Source organism: Lethenteron reissneri, chromosome 20 (assembly GCF_015708825.2).
Source record: "Lethenteron reissneri isolate LAM-NWPU_2019-01 chromosome 20, ASM1570882v1, whole genome shotgun sequence".
Classification (NCBI taxonomy): domain Eukaryota; kingdom Metazoa; phylum Chordata; class Hyperoartia; order Petromyzontiformes; family Petromyzontidae; genus Lethenteron; species Lethenteron reissneri.
In genome coordinates this window covers 13,500,262-13,518,922 of record NC_083798.1, presented here as the reverse complement: position 1 = coordinate 13,518,922, position 18,661 = coordinate 13,500,262, and the positions used below count along the sequence as shown (strand labels likewise).

General features: G+C 42.7%; 1 protein-coding gene across 1 annotated transcript in view; it reads right to left on the bottom strand.

Moving 5' to 3' along the window:
• Positions 1-18,661, bottom strand: part of POU6F2 (POU class 6 homeobox 2) — a 56,904-nt gene that overhangs the window by 5,116 nt on the left and 33,127 nt on the right. The window contains exons 7-11 of the mRNA XM_061555005.1: positions 10,142-10,350; positions 8,181-8,342; positions 2,417-2,623; positions 1,313-1,484; positions 392-560 (exon numbers count right to left, since the gene is read on the bottom strand). Of these exons, the coding sequence (XP_061410989.1) occupies positions 392-560; positions 1,313-1,484; positions 2,417-2,623; positions 8,181-8,342; positions 10,142-10,350 (919 nt within the window). The remainder of the gene's footprint in view (positions 1-391; positions 561-1,312; positions 1,485-2,416; positions 2,624-8,180; positions 8,343-10,141; positions 10,351-18,661) is intronic.

The window sequence follows — 18,661 nt, the reverse complement described above, 5'->3', positions numbered from 1 at the left end:
AGGGGCCTCCCTTGGCTCCTCCCCCCTCAACCACTATATATACAAGGTCGGGTCTCTTAGAATTTATCTTTACTTGATACAGCAATCGTGCTGTGACGGTTCCACCTGAAGACGGAAGCTTGTGTTGCCTCCGAAACGTCGTGATTTTTTTATTTTACTTTTATTAATTTAAATTTTATTTTTTACCTACGTGACTTTACCGAAAAAACCTAAGAGTATGATCCAGAAACCTTTGTCTCCAAAGCACTGGATCGCAGGCGTGCGCCACCACGCTGCCAGTCATCAAATCTTACCATAACTGGGATGCTAAAACTCTGGACAGCATTGGCGCAAGTGTCTCCACGTCCATTTACAATTCTAAAAAGGTGTGCCGCGCGGTGGCCATGCTTACCTGCATATTGCGGACTGGCTGTAGGCAGGACCCTCGGCGGCACTGAGTGCCTGTCCAACCTGAGTCTGCGTCAGGCCCAGCGAGAGGCGACGGATCTTGAATGCTCGCGCGAACTCGCGCATCTCCTCCAGGTTCACACCATCCACCTCTCCGCACGGGCCCTGTGGGTCTGCGAGAATGGGCACACGATCACGTTGATCACCAGGGCTTAATTGCAGCCGGGTTTGTCCAGGGCTGACAATATATCTATACTCGACACCCCACATCCAGTATGCCACCATCCATTCAACGACCATACTACAGATCTAAACACTTCTCTTTCTGCTTCTGTCCACGCATTGCTTGACTTTTCAATAAGTGTATTAACTCTTATCAACTATACCTTCAATAGTGCTATTTGTTGTAGGCAGCAGGGCATTTTGGACCTGTGGGCCTATGCTTAGGAACTGTACTAGGAAAAAAACCTCTGATTATGTCTATAATAATAGTGCATTCTCCAGCCTACCTGCAACATGGAATCATTATCACTTCATATTGGCATAACTTTTCAATAAGGAAAACGTGCAAGAATTAATGCATTAATTATGTTATTACCAGCAACCTCGGTGAGAAATTAAGCCCTGCTGATGACACACTTTAATGCAGAATGTAACAATTTTTGAAACCACGGGAGGCAGCTAAACCCGAAAGGTTGTGAGTCTTCTTGAAACATGACCAGGCAGTTTGTTGAAATGTTTAAACAAGAGGGTGGCCAAATCCGACTTTAGCGAATGCTATCAATCGTGTACTGGTGTCGGCTCACATTAGCGGTGGATAGCAACAGCGAGCGAGCGACCAGCGCTCACCACTTTGAATCCTCCTGACTTCACTTCCCCGCCGCTTTGCGTGTGGCCATGGGAGGCTGTGGGGCGAAAGACTCACTGTTCACCAGCTGCCCCACGCTCGGAGAAGAGGGAGACAGCGACTGTGGGGCGGACGAGCCGGGGCTCTGGCCCAGCCCGCCCTGTCCATGCGCCAGAGACCCGGGCCCAGGGGGAACTACGTGGAGAAGGCCAGGCGGGGTGGAGCCTTGTCCCCCTTGTTGTCCGTGCACCTGGATGCAGCAGCACAGGTCGTCAGAGCGATACACAACGCAACAAAAGGCCGTGATGCAAAGTGTATTGATTCAAAAAATAAATCACAATTGTATTTTCTCTTGGCATCATGCTGTAAGAATTAAATGTACGTTCACAACCCTACAGTTAGAAGTATGTCACCCGTGTCATATAATGGCTCTGCAAAGTAGTGACACAGAACTCCTTCTGAAGTCACTCAAATAGACCTCTTTAGTCATAGCAGGGGCACAGCTTTTAATGCCCTGCACAGATTGACAGGTTGTCAGAGCTGAAATAAGCTATATAAAATAAAACAACAATTTTGATATAATGGAGTTTTTTTTTGTACAATCATTTTGGCTGAGAACATGAACTCCACAATGTGTAAGCACCCAGTTATGCATTGGTAGCTGCCTGGATTCCAATCCAGGTTTTCTGCAACGTCGGCTCAATGCTCTAGCCACCAAGCCACCTCAACGATTATCTCTCAATTACCTGTGGATGGAGGGTTAACTGTGGTATCGAGAAAAAAAAAGTCTTAGTCCACAATTAATGAAGTATTAGTCGCTTCTTTCTCATCGAGTGCCAGTGATTCAATGACCACAAACATGTCGGCAGGTAAACCGATGACTTTGAGAAGCAAAGAAATACAACAGATGACACTGCACATCGACTCTGTAAGTGAACAATTATTGTTGTATAGCCTAATATGCGTATGTTTTGCATTATCCGTGTTTTTGTTTTATCCAGGCCACCCCTCCCCCTATTAGCCCCAATAATTGAGACTCTTTTTTCATCAAGGTTGTTGAGCACAGACATGCCAAATGGCGAGTGACAAACAGTACGTCTTAAAGGTGTAATTGATAGGTATTTTCTTCTTCTAATTTCGATGGCATCGTGAGAATGTGCAGTGTCCAGTTCAAGCGTGCACCTGCTGCTGCCCAGGCGCCTTCATTGAGGATAGGGTGAGGCCTTGCGGGTTGAGGACCGGCAAGATCTGGTTTCCCACCAGCATGGCCACCACTTGGCCTTGGGTGTTGGTGAGGAGCTGGGGGCTCAGAGGCAGCCCAGTGGCGCCCATCCCCGCTGCGCCGGTGCCTGACCCCCCTCCCCCGACCAGTGGGATGGTCCCGATGAGCTGTGTGGGAAGACGGGCGCTATCGGTCAGAGGTCATCGCGGCGTTTAACTTGTCACGGGGATTTTTGTTGTTGTTGTTGTCACGCATTAAATAGCCAAAACCATGGTGTTTTTAATCTAGATTTTAAGTTTTTGTGACTGCAGGGATCTATACTTTTTGGTTCTTTCGGTAAAGTCACGTAGGGATAAAATAAAATAAATTAAATCACGACGTTTCGGCCGCAACACAAGCGTCCATCATCAGGTGGGACAACCACTTCAGCAATTGTTTCTTGCTGTGGTTGTCCCACCTGATGACGGACGCTTGTGTTGCGCCTGAAACGTCGTGATTTATTTTATTTTATACCTACGTGACTTTACCGAAAGAACCAAATATCATGGTGTTTTGATTCCTGCTTCTTCGTGCACCCTGAAGTGTTTGGAATGCGCACGCCTTGAGATGCCAGAACCCCCAATATTCCACGCACATTCTGCTGGTGCCTCAGGAAGTGTCCCGCGCAGACTGCTGCTGGCAGTGATAGGGAACTAAGCCTAGGAGGTAAAGCATTATCTGTCAAAATAAATCGATGTAATGACAGTGACGAATGTGGCCAGTACCAATAAAAGCTTGTTAATCATCATTTAATCATCATCAATAGCCAGGGCCAATCCGTTGCTGGATGAAGGCTTGCCCCCCTGCTCTGTCGCCATCCCTCACGGCGCTGCGATCCTGCAGTACATCTTGGTGTCATGCAAATGTGCTAATCTTATAGCTCCATCTCCATGGTTTGGACCTCGGCCGTCTTCGCTCCTTCGGCTGCTATTCCGTCGCCAGTCTCATCCATCATCCATTATCCCTTCTACTCCTCAAGCCTAATTTATCTCCTAACTAAACTCACTTTTCTGAGCAGTCATTCCCTACTAATTTGCATTTCTTCTCCAGATCCATGTCTTTACGTTTATGTCTCTAAATGCAATGCCAAGCATGCACCTTTCAATGCTTCTTTGCACAGTTTTCAACTTTTTATTCTGTTATCTCTGTCAACATCCATATGCCATAGCAGGAAATATACACTGATTGAAAATTCCCTCTGTAGGAACCATGTTATGTTGCTTCTTGTTATCAACAACTATTGATCAAAAAGCACTTCAAAGTTCCTTCAATAACTGCCATAATTATACATTGTCTGTTATGTTTTCCAGTTGTGTTCCTCCAACAATTATCTTCTTTTGTCCAACAAACTTGTACATAACTTTTGTTGTGCTCAAATTTGCTGAACCCCACCCTGTAGTCTACTCTTCTATATTTTCCCTGTAGTTAACTTCCCTTGGCTGTCATAATCAGTAGGTCTTCAACTAAAATCTAACATAGCTCGTTTTTTTATATGAAAACCTTGACCCAACCCGGATTTATCGAACGCGTTTTTCGGCTTCCCTACCACACGGTCTGTTTTCCTGAACACGGGGGTGATATTTCGTCTCGACACGTAGTGCCGTGATAGTGCTGCATCCGTTGGGAGATGTGAATGAATCAACTGTGAGAACGATTTCTAGACGATGTATATGTTTTGGTTTTTGTGTGTTTTTTTTCCCCGTGTGATAATGTAACACGCGCTCAACACGCACAACGACAACTTCGCATATCGCTCCGCATGCAAGTCACACGGACGCCTCGATGGCGAATCGTGAACGCTCGAAGTTTCGATTTAAAGCTTTCGTGACTGCAGGGATTCATCTTCTTGGTTCTTTCGGTAAAGTCACGTAGAAAGAAAAAAACATAATAAAATAAAATTTTATTTTTTCCCTTCTACGTTCTTTCGGTAAAGTCACGTAGAAGGGAAATAAAAAAAATACAAAAATAAAATTAAGTTTTATATAAAATAAGATTATGTTTTATTTTATCAGATTATTTCCCTTCTACGTGCCTTTACCGAAAGAACCAAGAAGAACGCTCAAAGTGACAAGAGATCGGGCCGAACGTTTGGCGTGAGTGCCGCGGTGCGGGACAATGAATGGAGACAATGGAGACGGGGATGGTTTGTTGAGGTGACATTGAAAAATAAAGAGTGTACACACACACTATAAATGGAGAGCGACTCAGCATCCTTCTGTACAAATAACATGGGTGGAAAACATAAAATTATTTAAAAGAGGCAGGGGGTGATCATTTTTGGACCCAGAAACGCAGCTGTATTTTCCCATAAGGTTTATTATTCGTCGGACAAGGTTTTGCCCAACAGAATTTTCCAGGAACATAACCCCTGCGTTTGGGGAGGTCTGGCTGCCTTTTCATTTACAGTATATATTCGAATGTGACCATGAATAGCCTTTGGTGGGGGCGTATCTTATCGCATGACTCATGTTATTTTTGTTACTTTTGATCAAATCAACTAAGAATCACATTGACCACGTACATACATTCGATCATTGGATTCTTGAGACAAATCTAAAATACCATTATGGCTGGCTTTTGTCGACCATGAGAAGGCATTTATTCGGTGGAAACTAATGCAATCATCCAGGCTCTCAATGAACGAGGCCTTAAATAACATACAGTAATAAAATACAATACATACAGAAACGATCTAAACTATTTACAGAGATGACACAGCTACATTGAGGTGCAGTTGCATTTACATATTCATCCAGCATGTACCGTGTTGTAGTTACTCATGAGGTAACATTCCCATAGCAAATGTCAACTAATGCCTACTGCCACTGTGTATTGTTGTGTAATGATATTGATTGAAATTACAGAATGGAGATATGTTTTCATAAATTACTCTCCTCTTGGTATCCATTCATCAAACACAACTTAAAGTAATACGCAACCCAAAATAAAAAAATGCCTTGGCGACACACACTCAGGCAGTGTATTAGGCTCCCGAGCGCAGTTTAAAGCTTTGTAAATGAGAAAAAAATACACTTAAGTAACTTTAAGCTTTTGCTCTCGCTCCGTCACTGCAATGGCTTTCAGTATTAATACGTAAACGGTCAGTTATCGCCCACAGCCTAAGCATGTCACTTAAAAGATGAGATATTTTCTACTTTGCGTTGCATCTTCCTTAAAGTACAATCACTAACGTTTGTATCACGCAGCGTAGTACACGTGACGTTTTGTCAGCTATAATGCCCACAGCGCAGGCGATAAACACGGCAGTTTCGTTTACGGCATACGATTGTTAGCACCAAGTGTCTAATTCAATCAAATCACCGGGCTAGGGTAGCAGAATACATTACACATTGCTGAAGCGGCAGTTTCATATGCATGCATTTAAGTATTTATATAGAACTAATGCAATAATTATCATCAGTCGGTGGCATTGTACCAGCCAAAGAGGGCGCGCGTGCCATCAATGATTTAAGGTCGTGTTTTGTAAAAGTTAATATTTATATAAAAGCCTTCTTAGATGGGTACATTATGTTTCATCTCTAGCTGTAAGATTCCTGCTCTGACTTGCATGTCTTATTCATAATTATAACTCCAACTAAAAGCACTTTGTGTCGGTATTTTCCTGGCATTTTACATGTTTTTTCCCCCTATTACACCATTAATTATTGATGGAAATTAAATGATTCATTACAAAATATATCTGGCTGAGAATATTTAAATTCTCAAATAATTTTAGGAATGAAAAGTCAGTCATTTCTAATGTGAATATATCTTCAGAGTAAGTTGTGTTATTTAACAGATTTAGTACAAATCCATCCATCCATAACAGTTTTTTTTTGGGTTAGATTGCGTATATATAAATGTGTCGTTAAACCCGCCACCACCCGACACAGCCAACTAGTAAGAGTTGTCAATAAACAGAACATGCCAATTCGTCACTAGTACAACAACACCGGTGTGTTGGAGAGCCAAGCCACGACATTTACAATCCGAGTACGACGTTTCGCCAGTAATTACAACACGCTTCATCAGGCGACAACCAGATTTGTGGAGAAGTTCACCTGTTTCTATTATGGATGATATTGGTCGCGAAAGCCTACGTGTTAAAATATTATGCAAGATGTATGCTATACTCACGAAAAACTCCCAATGAATCACATTTTAAAATCACTTCATAATCTACAGTAACACATAACTTACATACTCCGTGTGAATAGTCATCATAAAGATGGGGAATTTGTAGCAGATTTTAATTCAATCGAAATTTAATTAGACGGCATGGAAAATAACAAATAAACGGTTGCGGCTTTCAACACATGCATGCGTGCCATTCATGGGCTAATGAGCAAGCCTCCATTAAGTTAATTACAAAGTCCTAAGTGGGGAGCTATTCACACTTGGCGATCGATGGGCGCATAACTAGGCAGCGCCTCCTGCCGCCTAATCTATTGCACGGTGGCCCGCAACACGCCACTCATGTTGCCAATTACTGAGCCATCACGAGCAAGCGTTAAAAGACGCAAACGTGGGCTCTCTGTTGCACTTTCTCTTAATTAGAATATAAAAAAGCTAAGAAAATGGCGGTGCTCTTTTCAGACCTGGTTAAATTATTGAGTACAAAAATAGTGAAAAGCACCACTTTTTCCACCCCCTCTCCACCTGCCCACAAGAGCTTGCTTTCTTTGTCACGGGCACAGGATTTATAGCTGGGTTCTATGTCATTTAGGGTGCACATTCGGACCCTGTGGGAAGAAAATAAAGTAGGTAGAACGTGCACATTGTTGGTTAGGTTAAAACAAAAATGTAACCCAATACGAGCCGTGAATAACTTTTTAGAGTGGAGGTACAACATGTTCGTGTGATTTACTAAAATTCACATGGTGTGAGCTCCACACCTCTTTCATAAAGTGCCATGCTTTATCCTTAATTAGGCAACAGAGATGACAATAATAATGTGGCTTAAAAAATGGCTATGCACGCAGCCAATCTATGATCGTTTTTAATTACTGAAATAATTGCAAAGGCCATAAAGAAACTCAAAAAAACAATAAACTTAATTGAGCAAATCAAATCAAGAATGTCATTAACCTAGTGCATGGCAATAACAGAGTTCTCATCGTGACAAACAAATTAAAATAACAGTCATAATCGAGCAGAAAAGAACAGCAGCAGCCACACCGCATGCATGTTTGACTAAATCTTCTTGGTTCTTTCGGTAAAGTCACGTAGAAGGGAAATAATAAAAAAATAAAAATAAAACATTATAAAATAATTCTCACGACGTTTCGGCCACAACGCAAGCAGCCGTCCTCAGGTGAAGAACAGGTCTGTCGGAAAGACAGCGTCTGAATGAAACACCACCAGGCTTGGAGCGTATATTTAAGCTGGGTTGGAGGGGGAAGAGCGCCTTGACAAAGAATTTGCATTTCAAGAGGAATTTAGCATATTTATGGGAAATGCAGATATGTGATTAGTAATTACTTGTGGAATGCATAAGAGGTGGGCGGGGGGTTTCATAGTCACAATATGCCCGTGCATTATGCAGGATTAGCAGCATCAAAGGGAGGGAATATGATTAGCTAAAGTTAATAATTATTACATGCATATCTGGCTATAGGTCAAGGCATGATCCTCGCAATAACTTTGGCTGTAGATGATAGCAGAGCCCAGCTGCGAGTCACGTACCTGCCCCTGTGCGTTCGTGATGAGCTGACCCGCCACCCCGGGCAGGCCCGCGGCGAGCGCCCCGGCGAAAATGTGAGCGCTGGGAGGCAGGGACCCCGAGGCCGCGACGGCCGCCGCCACCGCGGCCACCGCCGCCGGAGACGTGAGAGGGCCTCCCACGAGCTGCCGGGGAGAGCAGCCGTGCCACACGTAGCCTCTTTAACTTCCCCAACGCCCACGGCCCGAGCATGTGAGCCCCTTGTGTGCCGGGCGGCATCTACATGTGCATGCGGTTGGCTTGGAATGAGACTAGTTGCATATGTCACAACACAGCGAAGGGGTCTGATTTCTTGGAGGCTCTTGGTGCCAACAAATGAATGTGATGCTGAGATTAGTAATGGTTCTGTACGTATTGTAAGAAGCCGTGTTATATGATGTGGGTTATAGTGTAAGCTCATCTTACAAAAGAAGACATTTAACAAATATAAATGTCAGTAGTCTATGACCATGTATTACACACAAATACATTTATACTGCAGTGTGGCCTGATATTGCTTCACTGCCGTACATCCCATGGTTATTGTCGCACAAAGAAATCATGACATTTAGGCGCACACCCTTATTGGCGTAATGCCCTTTAACGTTAACTGCACTTATTGTCAGCCATGCCGGGAAATGAAACGCACAATATTAAGTCGGTCCCACTGTATACAGTTGTAGCTGGCTATTGATTGGTTACTTGAGGCACACGTTGAAGCAAAAAAAAACCCCGACAAGGACACTCGCATACGTGAGAAGGACACAACGGGTTGAACAGTGTAACAGGAAAAATAATTCAAAAGTCACTTTTTGATCAGTCAGCAGGCCTCAAAGTATAACCCATTATCATGGCCTATCAATCCGCTATGTCTCAGGCCTGCTCTTGAAATATTCATCAAAGTGTTTGGCGCTGCCGGTTGGACCCGTGTGAAGATGCCACAACAAATCCTCGAGCACCCACATCAGAGCAACATTATGCCGCTTTTAAATCCTCGGCGTGTTACTTCAGCCCCAGAGATACCGTTTTCAGACACATTTCTTCTTCTTCTTCCTTTACAATGAACTCAATTTTCCTGCATCATTATTAAGCTGCCTTTGACCGAGATTGTTTGGCCCTTTCGTAAGTGGTCATAGGATTCTCATCAATGTCTCTTCGGGAACTGACCATGTGAGCTCAGCCACTACACAGAAGCTAACCAGCCATGACATCCAGAAACTGCACAATGCGCTCGCCTCGGATCAACCCTCTTCACCCCGTTTTCCTATCCTCGCCAGAAAGAAAAATCTGACACTGTGACTTCAGTGGTTTTTCCTTCCTGAACACAAGAACGCCATTAAAGGTGCTGGTAAGAAAGCCCTAAAATATCCGCGCGGGAGTACACTGCTACGCCCAAATATCGACCCCTAGTGCGGCTCAGTGGGCATGTTGATTTCTGGAACTGATGTGTTCGTGGGAAGGAGCGGAGCGTCCTGGGAGAAGACTTCTTTCCACTCGTGCAACCGCACACTTTGGGGGCAGTGCGGGCAGTGTCCGGCTGTGAGTAAAGCATACGTCTGAATCTTATACATATAAATTGCAACTCAGCCGTGCATTAATGCACTGAATTGCTTCAGAAAGCATTAGTAAGGCTTTTTATATTAGGGGGAAAAAAGAGGACATTTTAAATTTTGATACCTGTTAAAAAAGAATCCCATGAGCTTCACATGCGTATAAATAATTCATATACGTAAAAAAACTAAACAAATGCTTTTATGTTTTGAGTATTTTTAAGTGTATAGACATGCCTGCCTTACTATCAAATGGAATGCGCTGAGTACACAGGCTCATACCATTTCGACTACAAAGTAACCAGGTACCACAACTCGGGTACGGAGAATCACAGCAAAATGCGGTGCGAAAACAGGAGAAGGCTTGCGAGTGTGCACTTAAGCGTGCGTTTTACGGGAAGGCTGCTGCCTTGGCTGGATGGCGGCTGGCTTGGGTTGGCAGCTGACGAGGATTTCCGCGGGGATGCTCCATGTTTTGCTTGCTGAGTCTGAGGTTGCTGTTGCTGCTGCTGCTGATGCTGCTGCTGTTGCTGCTGTTGTTGCTGTTGTTGCAGCTGCTGTAACTGGTGCAACTGCTGGATTTGAGCATTCAGCGAGGAGGTAGCTGCAGAAAGAATAATGGTAATAATATTGATAAAAGACAACAACGATGGCAGTCAATCTATACTATATATTCAGGATACGTTACATCTTATGAAATTATATTCAACTGCATGAAATAAGCTCATCGAAAACAACAGATTTAACAATGTACAAAGGAGTGCATTACATGTGACCAGCTGAAAATAGCTCAATGTGAAAAATGGGTACTTATTCAGTTATTTTGAGTTGGTGGTTGGAATAATGCTGAGAGGTGTTGTACATACAATATACAATCTTGATTTGAAGCTTTCGTGACTGCAGGAATCCATACTCTTTGGTTCTTTCGGTAAAGTCACATGACTTTGGAAGTAATATCTTCTTTCGGTAAAATCACATGACTTTACCAAAATAACCAAAGAGTATGCAATATACACTTTCGTGGACTGTTAAATCTATTTGTTTCCGGACTGCATACATTTTTTTCTGTAGTGATAGCTTTCAGTGTCATTTTCAAATCTGAATTCGAAGGAAAAAAACGGAAACTAATGCTCGGATGAAAAAAAAATGTCAAGTGAAATGTAAGTACAAAAAATAAAATGTATAATTATTCAATTGGAAGTAATATCTTTAAACAAGAGATCAGTCGACAGCCACAGCCATTTGACAGTTATTTTGCCCTGAATCTCCATATATTCGTGTTAAACGAAAAGGTAAAGCCCTCCACTAGCCCTTCTGAATAATATCATGGTCTATTCTTCTATGGTGGCTAGACATCTTGGAAAAAGTGGAAGTATTTACCCTCTACCCCGCCACACACAACCTGCCTTTCAACGAACTGGTGTATCCATTTATACTGCCGGGTGGCCAGAGGCCGGGGGATTTCAGAACCTGGCCTATTGCGTCGTGCCACACCGGGAGATCGAATCGAGTTGGCGATCTTTGAATGAAAGTCTGGTGTGCTAACAATTACACGATGGCAGCATCCCTATACTGTGTATTAAAACTAACTAAAAACATAAACAATTACATATTATATTATTTCCCTTCTACGTGACTTTACTGAAAGAACCAAGAAGATGAATTACATAATAACCAAGGGCACAGGTAGTGGCAATAATAATATGTTTATATATATATTAATAAATCAAATATTTTTGTATTGCTTTGTCACGTTCATTTTACGTACAGACACACCGCTCACCCAAGGCCAGAGGATGACGGGGGCTGCTGAGTGGGATTCACAACACCAATCGACTCCTTTAACAAATGTAGCGACCTACTGCTCGTTCTTGATAACTATGGCCTCAAAACATCATCGAAGGTGCACAGATCTGAAGAATGAGCAGCAGGGGAATCCATTTTCTCCATAAAGGTGATTTGGTACTGTGAGCTGCTCTCATAACCGACAATAATCCAGTGGCCTTGATGTAAGTACGCACTTGGCGTATAACGATGTATTGATTGAATTCGATATTTAAGCTGACAACACATTAATCGAATCATGTGCCTGAAATTGTATTTGGTTAAGGTCCACACAAATGACGTAAAAAATATATGCTAATGTTATTTAGACTTACGGAGCAAACTGTGCCAAAGAGACAACTAAAATTATCGCCATTTCTCAAGGTCTCCCGATGCCACATTTCATCGAGGTCCTGCACATGAGCTGATCTCATTGCTGCATTGTTCTCTCCATTGGCTGCCGTTATGTTATCAGTCACAACCAATGGCCATCATGCCTTCCTTGCGAGGTGTTCTGCCTAAGGCCACTTTTATTTCACAGTCAATAACATTTGCTTGCTTGGCTCTAATTTCTTTGTTCTCTGATATTCATTGTCTCGCTCATTGCCCTTTCAAGCGTGCCTCTCCACGTTTCTTTGTGCACTTTTCAGCTTTCGTAAAAACAGTGTGCCAGTGTCCATGTTTCTCATCCATGCGTTATATGTAGCAGGTAATGTGCACCGATTAAAATTAGTCTTATTTTAGGTGCATTGCTGTGTTGCTTTTCATAATCACATATTTCCAAAAAGTACTAGAACCTGCTCTTGTGCACCTCTTTATTTAATTATATATTATCCAAGCAAGCCTTCAGTAATTGCCCTCGGGATACACATTCTGTTGTATTTTCCAGTATTGTCCCTTGAACGATTTTTTCTTCCATGAAATTTGTTGTTCAAATGTGTATTATAGCTCAATTTTGCAACCTACTTAGTCAAGTTCTTCAATAATATCCTGTATTTATTTCTCATAAGTTGTCATTATGGTAATGTCATCGGCAAAATCTGAGATATACCTCCTCCATTCATGTTTGTCTTCAAGCCAATTTTTTGGGGAAATTCATGTAGTCATCCATGTTTGAATCAACGAATGCAAAAATAAATGTTTTAGATTATATATTTTTAAAAATTACAAAATGACAAGGATTGAACAGCTGCACTGAGATTGAATATATTAAGGATTTTCCTGAAAGTAATAATATAAGTAATAAATATATATATTTATTTTTTATCGTATAGGAGATATGCTAACATCAAACTTATTCAGTGTAAATTTAAAATATATTTTGAAAATTGACATTCTTTTCATACAAACATAATAATCCTAACAGGAGCGGTACATTTTCTGGTTCCTAATTGCTACATTATAGCTATGGGTTTTCGCATAATAGTTTTAAAGACTTTGAGCATACTATTTTAATAAGCTCACATCTCCATCCCACTTAGTGTATCTATAATACAGCTTGAAGACAATTATTATGTTCCAGCCAGAGCATAATCAATACCTCAAGAGGGATACATTTTTGCATGGACCCATCCCCCAGCGTCTCTTTGGGTTATGTTTAATACCGGTTTGTGATGCTTCACCAAGACTAGCTCCCTTTTTGAGATTGCTTGTCCGAGGAATGTTAACTGGAATGTCCTCATTATGAACATAGCATACATACCTGCGGCACACTGGACAGATCAATTTCTCCCTTCGTCATGCAAAATATCTATTACAACACGAAAGCAATATGACCAGATTTTATTTTAGTTTTCAGTACATGGCAACATTTTAATATATAATTTATACACATTTGAAATCAACTACGGTGCTTTGTAATTGGGTATTAACTACATTCTTCTTTGTGTCCTTTATGAAATGTATTGATAGACATAATTGTTGTAGTTTTGTATTTTATATTACCATTTAAAAAAATATACAATTCTATGTTTTAAGCTTCTATTTTTATATAAAACACATGTTGTGTGTGCATTCTTTTTTATATATATAAGTTTTGGCTTAAAAATTACTGCTATTAAATGTCTAGCACCGAGAATGGCTCTCTAAGCGAAGCCATTACCGGGCATTTTACTTAACCGCTCCATTCACCGTGATGTATGCTGTTTTCATGATGTCTGTATGACAGCTGCAGTTTAGCCGTGTGCCCGATGTGAGCGGAGAAATCGATAGTTCTGAAGAGATATACAATTTTAATGGTGGTTAAACTGTCAGCGCTGTGTCCGTAATGGGGTCACGACGAATTTCATCATCCGCTGGAACGTGACTGAGTTATCGTTATGCGGCAGGCGCGCACTGGTGTTAGCCTGTCAGACACCGCAGACACCTCTGATGACTCCCCAGCCGTGCTGCTTTATGCGGGCTCGTTGCGGTCTGAAAAATATGAACTCGGCCAATCGGCCTTTAAAAAATATGCGCATAAAGTGGGCTTCTTAAATAGAGTACATTAGAGCCATGCGAGAGAACATGTGAGATCAAGTGGCTTTCTTTGTATGCCACATATATAAATGCAGATAGCAAACAAAGACCGCTGCATAGGTTTTCGTGGTTGTGCTGTTTCGCTCTGCAATGCGTTTTTGGGTTCTACCGGATGTTTGATTGGCACGTCGGAGAGCTCTAGCAATCAAGCCATTTAAAGTGGATAAACCCCCAATGATATGCAATCGCTCTTTTGCACCGAGACACAATATCTCTTTGGAAATGCTGTACTTGTAATACACCCCGATGGTGCTTTGCAATCTCAAAGCACCGGAGCTGTGGCTGGTTTGAGAACGAGTATGTGTAAATCTACAAGCTGGACGTGTTGGCCAGTCCCACCTTGGGCACTCGAATATGGGAGGTGAATCACGACCCGGACTGTGAAAGTCAGCAGCAGCTGGGCCCGGCACAAAGGAAATCTCCCACCACGGAAAGGTGTGTCAGCAAAGTGTGGAAGAAGCCCATTTGCAACACCGCCCACCGTTAGAGGGAATGCAGCATTCAGCCTCAAGCTACTCGGTGGCTGGTTTAGGATTGTTAGTTACTGAGCTGATATGCAGGTTAAGTTTGCGCAGGCGAGGATAAACCTCGGTTGCTCATGGATGTATTACAGCCCTTATAAACGGAAAGCCCCATGCACATGCTGTTGGTGAAAATGAAAAAAAGTAGTATCAACATAATTGTATGTGTCAATTAATCAATAATAGTTCCTGTCTTTACATTTCATAAATGGATACATCACTATTTAATATCTTCACAGTTTAATTGCCTTTAAACATAATAATCCCACTGACATGCACACAGCTTATATATGGAAGATTCCTCTAATTATTTGTTTTATGGGGGCTGATGTCAAATCTCAGATGGGTAAAAACTCTGCTCTCAATATGCCAGTGTGTTACAGATTTAATTTAAACAAACTCGGCAGACAAATCTTGACACCGTACACAACGGCAGATTTTTTTTTAAAAATCTCAATTTGTTGTGTTTAAACATTTTAACATAAACGCTTTACATTTCTCCTTCCGTTTCTCACAATTCTTTCGACCCCCCCTCACCCCCCCACCAAAAAAATTACCAGAAGACGCAACGATTGCCCGGAGGCCCCAGCGGTGGACGGTGGGGCCCGGCGACGGCACACACGCGTGTTCCGTTCGGATTGATCCCTCCCTTTCATTACCCTGAGTGGAGCAGACAGCTGATTACAGCCTTGCCCACCCGTGGCACCGGGCCTGTCAACCCCGCACACCCTGCATCACGGCAGAAGGGCCTGATGCATAATTTATTCCCATAGTGCTTTTTCCGCCCGAGAAGACCATAGGATGGCGGTTGAGGTGGGAGGGGAGGCGGTTTGGGTTTTGGAGGCTCGGGGTTTTGGGCTGGCGTGATGCGGTCTTGCAAGGGAATGGGTGAGGTGTGGAGTGTGGGAGAGGGTCGGGTGGTGGCGGGGGTAGGGTGGGACTGGGGGTGGATGAGGAAGGGAGGTGGGTCGGAGGGAGGTGGTGGGCGGGAAGGGAGTATGGGAGCAAAAGGAAAGAGAAAAATCGATACTACCCCTGCCCGCTGCGAAATGAGTTTTGCGGCTGACGGGGTCGGCTCCCGAAAAGGGGACCGGTGGTGGATGTGTGGGAGGCATGTTCAGCGGAGGTTGCTGGGGCGGTTTGTGGTTTTTCCTGTCCTTTGCAATTACTTCCCTCTACTGGGTGCAATGGGTGGATAAAAACACTCTCCTTTTGCCCCATTGCAGTCAATAAGGATGTTTATGTGTTTTTTTTATTTACTGATTTTTTTAGCTATGCCTTTTCTTCCAATTACCAGCGGCATATAAAGAGATTATTATATATAACTGTGAACGCACGCAAGAGGGCACTATCAATTTGAGCCCTTTTTAGAGGGGGGGGGGGGGGTTATTGTTGTATGACCAATTTAAAGGGAGCACCTTGGGAGGTGATGCTGTAAATGGTGAAGAATGAGCACAGCCTCTAACCCACTGCCTGCCGTCCAACCCCCAGCCTCAGCATTCACCCATCTCCCCAAGTCCCCCAGTGCCACTTAAGCAAGCACATTCTACTGAATCCTATTCTTTAGATCGTATGTTCCATTTTGAAAACGTATCTTCTTATTTCGTATGGAAACGTATGCTCTGTACGTATATATATATGTATACCATCAAAATTATACAATACTTTTTTTTATATTTCCTGTATTTTTGATCATGCCAAAATTACTAGAGTTACAAATTTTAACGCAACTTTGTGACAACACAATAAATGGACGCGTCACCAAGCCGCCTCCGCGTAGTATCTCTCTTTATGCAATGGAGCAATGCTGGCATTTCGGTGTATCTGTTGATCCGTGCACACACACATTTATAGAGCACCAGCTGTGCTAGCAGAAGTCTGACTCGCTGAATAATGCTCGTTGTTTTTCTTCCTAAAAATATCAACCTTAAAAAAACGTCAATATGATCACTCTAAATTACCATTTGTTTTCTCTTATCTGTGTTTTACTTTTCCTAGTCTCTCGGTGTAATTCCAAGCATGTACACCTCCTCACTACTTTACACACTTTTCAGCTTTTGTTCCATCGCCTGGCAAAATGTGTTACTGCCTCTCAAGTTTTCACAGCAGCCAGCCAATTTAATTTGTGGAAGTTCAGTGTATGAACGGGGGTTTTAGTGGTGCGTTTAGACTAGAGGATTGAATGCACGTAAACTTATCACCTGGAGATTCCTAGAAAACGAGACAGATTTGCATGTGGGTGTTCAGGCCATGTAAACCCACGTTGCCCAAATACACAATACACGCACACTGGCAGAAAACGCCTGCACTGCTCTGAATGGCCTCCACGCATGTCCGTCTTTTATGTAATATTCCCCAAGTGTAACCCTGATTGTGCAGAAGGCATTGTGTAATTCGATGAAGAACCCATTTGATCCCATTCGGTCTCTTGCAGAGCAGTGTAACCATTAGTGTTAGAGAACAGCCCAAGAAAGCGGATGCTGTTGATCTCTCGTTCACGCAACAGGGGTAAACACTTTCGCACCCGCTCTGCCATAGGACAGTAATGTTTGTCTCTTGACAGTCAAACCAATATTTAAAGCATCCGAGCTGCTGGAATTTAGGCAAATTAGCACAACACCAAATTTTACGTGATGTATTTGTGTGTGCAGTCATTTGTAACTGGGCTGAGACATTTAAGAACCCGGTTTAATGACGGATGGCTGCTTGGATTTGAATCCAGGCCCTCAGTGGGGTCAGCTCAACGCTGGAGCTTCTGAGCCACCCAGCCACCATGTACAACTTTTTTTTTAAATAGAGTTGCCATGGACGTAGCCTTTTGTTGGCCCTGCAGCATACGCTGCCATGCTGGAAAGCAAAGGCAGAGAGAGCTGGTCTGGAAAATAGAGGGGACAGAGCCTGGACGTGACCTCTGCGATATTCTTATAGCCGTCCGCTCTTGGAGGAGAGCTGTAATCATCAGCGTGCTCCCATCAGACCTGTCTGATGTTTGGACATCACAAGCCTCCCTCAAATCGGGAAGCGCACGGCGCACGGCGGTAGTACTGTCGTGATGATGGATCGTAGGCTGTCTCTTATCTCCGCCACAGATGGCCTCCAATAAATAAAAAGTACAGTGAAATGCACAGTTTGAAAAAAAAGTGACTTGTTAGAGTGGTACAAATTCTTTAAAAGTTTCCTTTGATTGATCTCTTTTCCCTTATCTTCCCAATTGTAGCACATCACATTCCTTCTCAGATTTTTACCTTTATATGCATGGTCATGCATTGCTCAAAGTTCAATTAGAAATGTCTGTTTTATATTAGAGAAAAAGAGCAAATATATAAGGAATACGGAGTATATCTGAGGCATAATAAATGAGAACTTTCGATCATTATAAGACCAACACTTAAATGAAGTTATACATATTAATTCAGAGAACCAATTGACACTTTTACTCTAAAATGTTTTAGACGTGTAAATGTTGAACACACGGATTGCAATTGGAGTAACTTAGCTTACTTAAAGCGCTGAATTCATTTCACAAAATGTTGCGTTCCAGTAGTTTCAATCGTAGCTGCGCTAATTCACAATCGGGTGATGAAGGGAGCTTTACTCGCCCTTTGCTTAACGCACAACAGCTGTGAGAGAACCTGCAGGTGAAGATGTCAGTTTAACAGCATTGAGCTAGAGTGAAGTACATCCTTAACAAAATGCCAGGGGACTCACCGAAATTAATTTGGCCATGAAACTGGCACACAAAGGGTTGCTCTATGAGTGGATGTTATGGAGTTGCTTTTTTTTTTAAACACCAGCAGGAAAGCGCAGAGTAGCTTGGTCTCACCTGTGTCAATGGGCACATCGCGTTGTTTATTTTGGACCTCGTGACTGAAAAGTGTTATCATGGAAAATCAAGGAGAAAACTCTATTGTGCCTTTTATTCCTCAGCCTCAGGAAGAGTTTATGCCACCTCTAGACTGAGATTAATTATTCAAAAGTTGATTCGGCTAAAGGTTGCGAGGATATTTATGAAGCCACCTTCATTTGTCGAGAATATACTTTCTATTTCTCTGT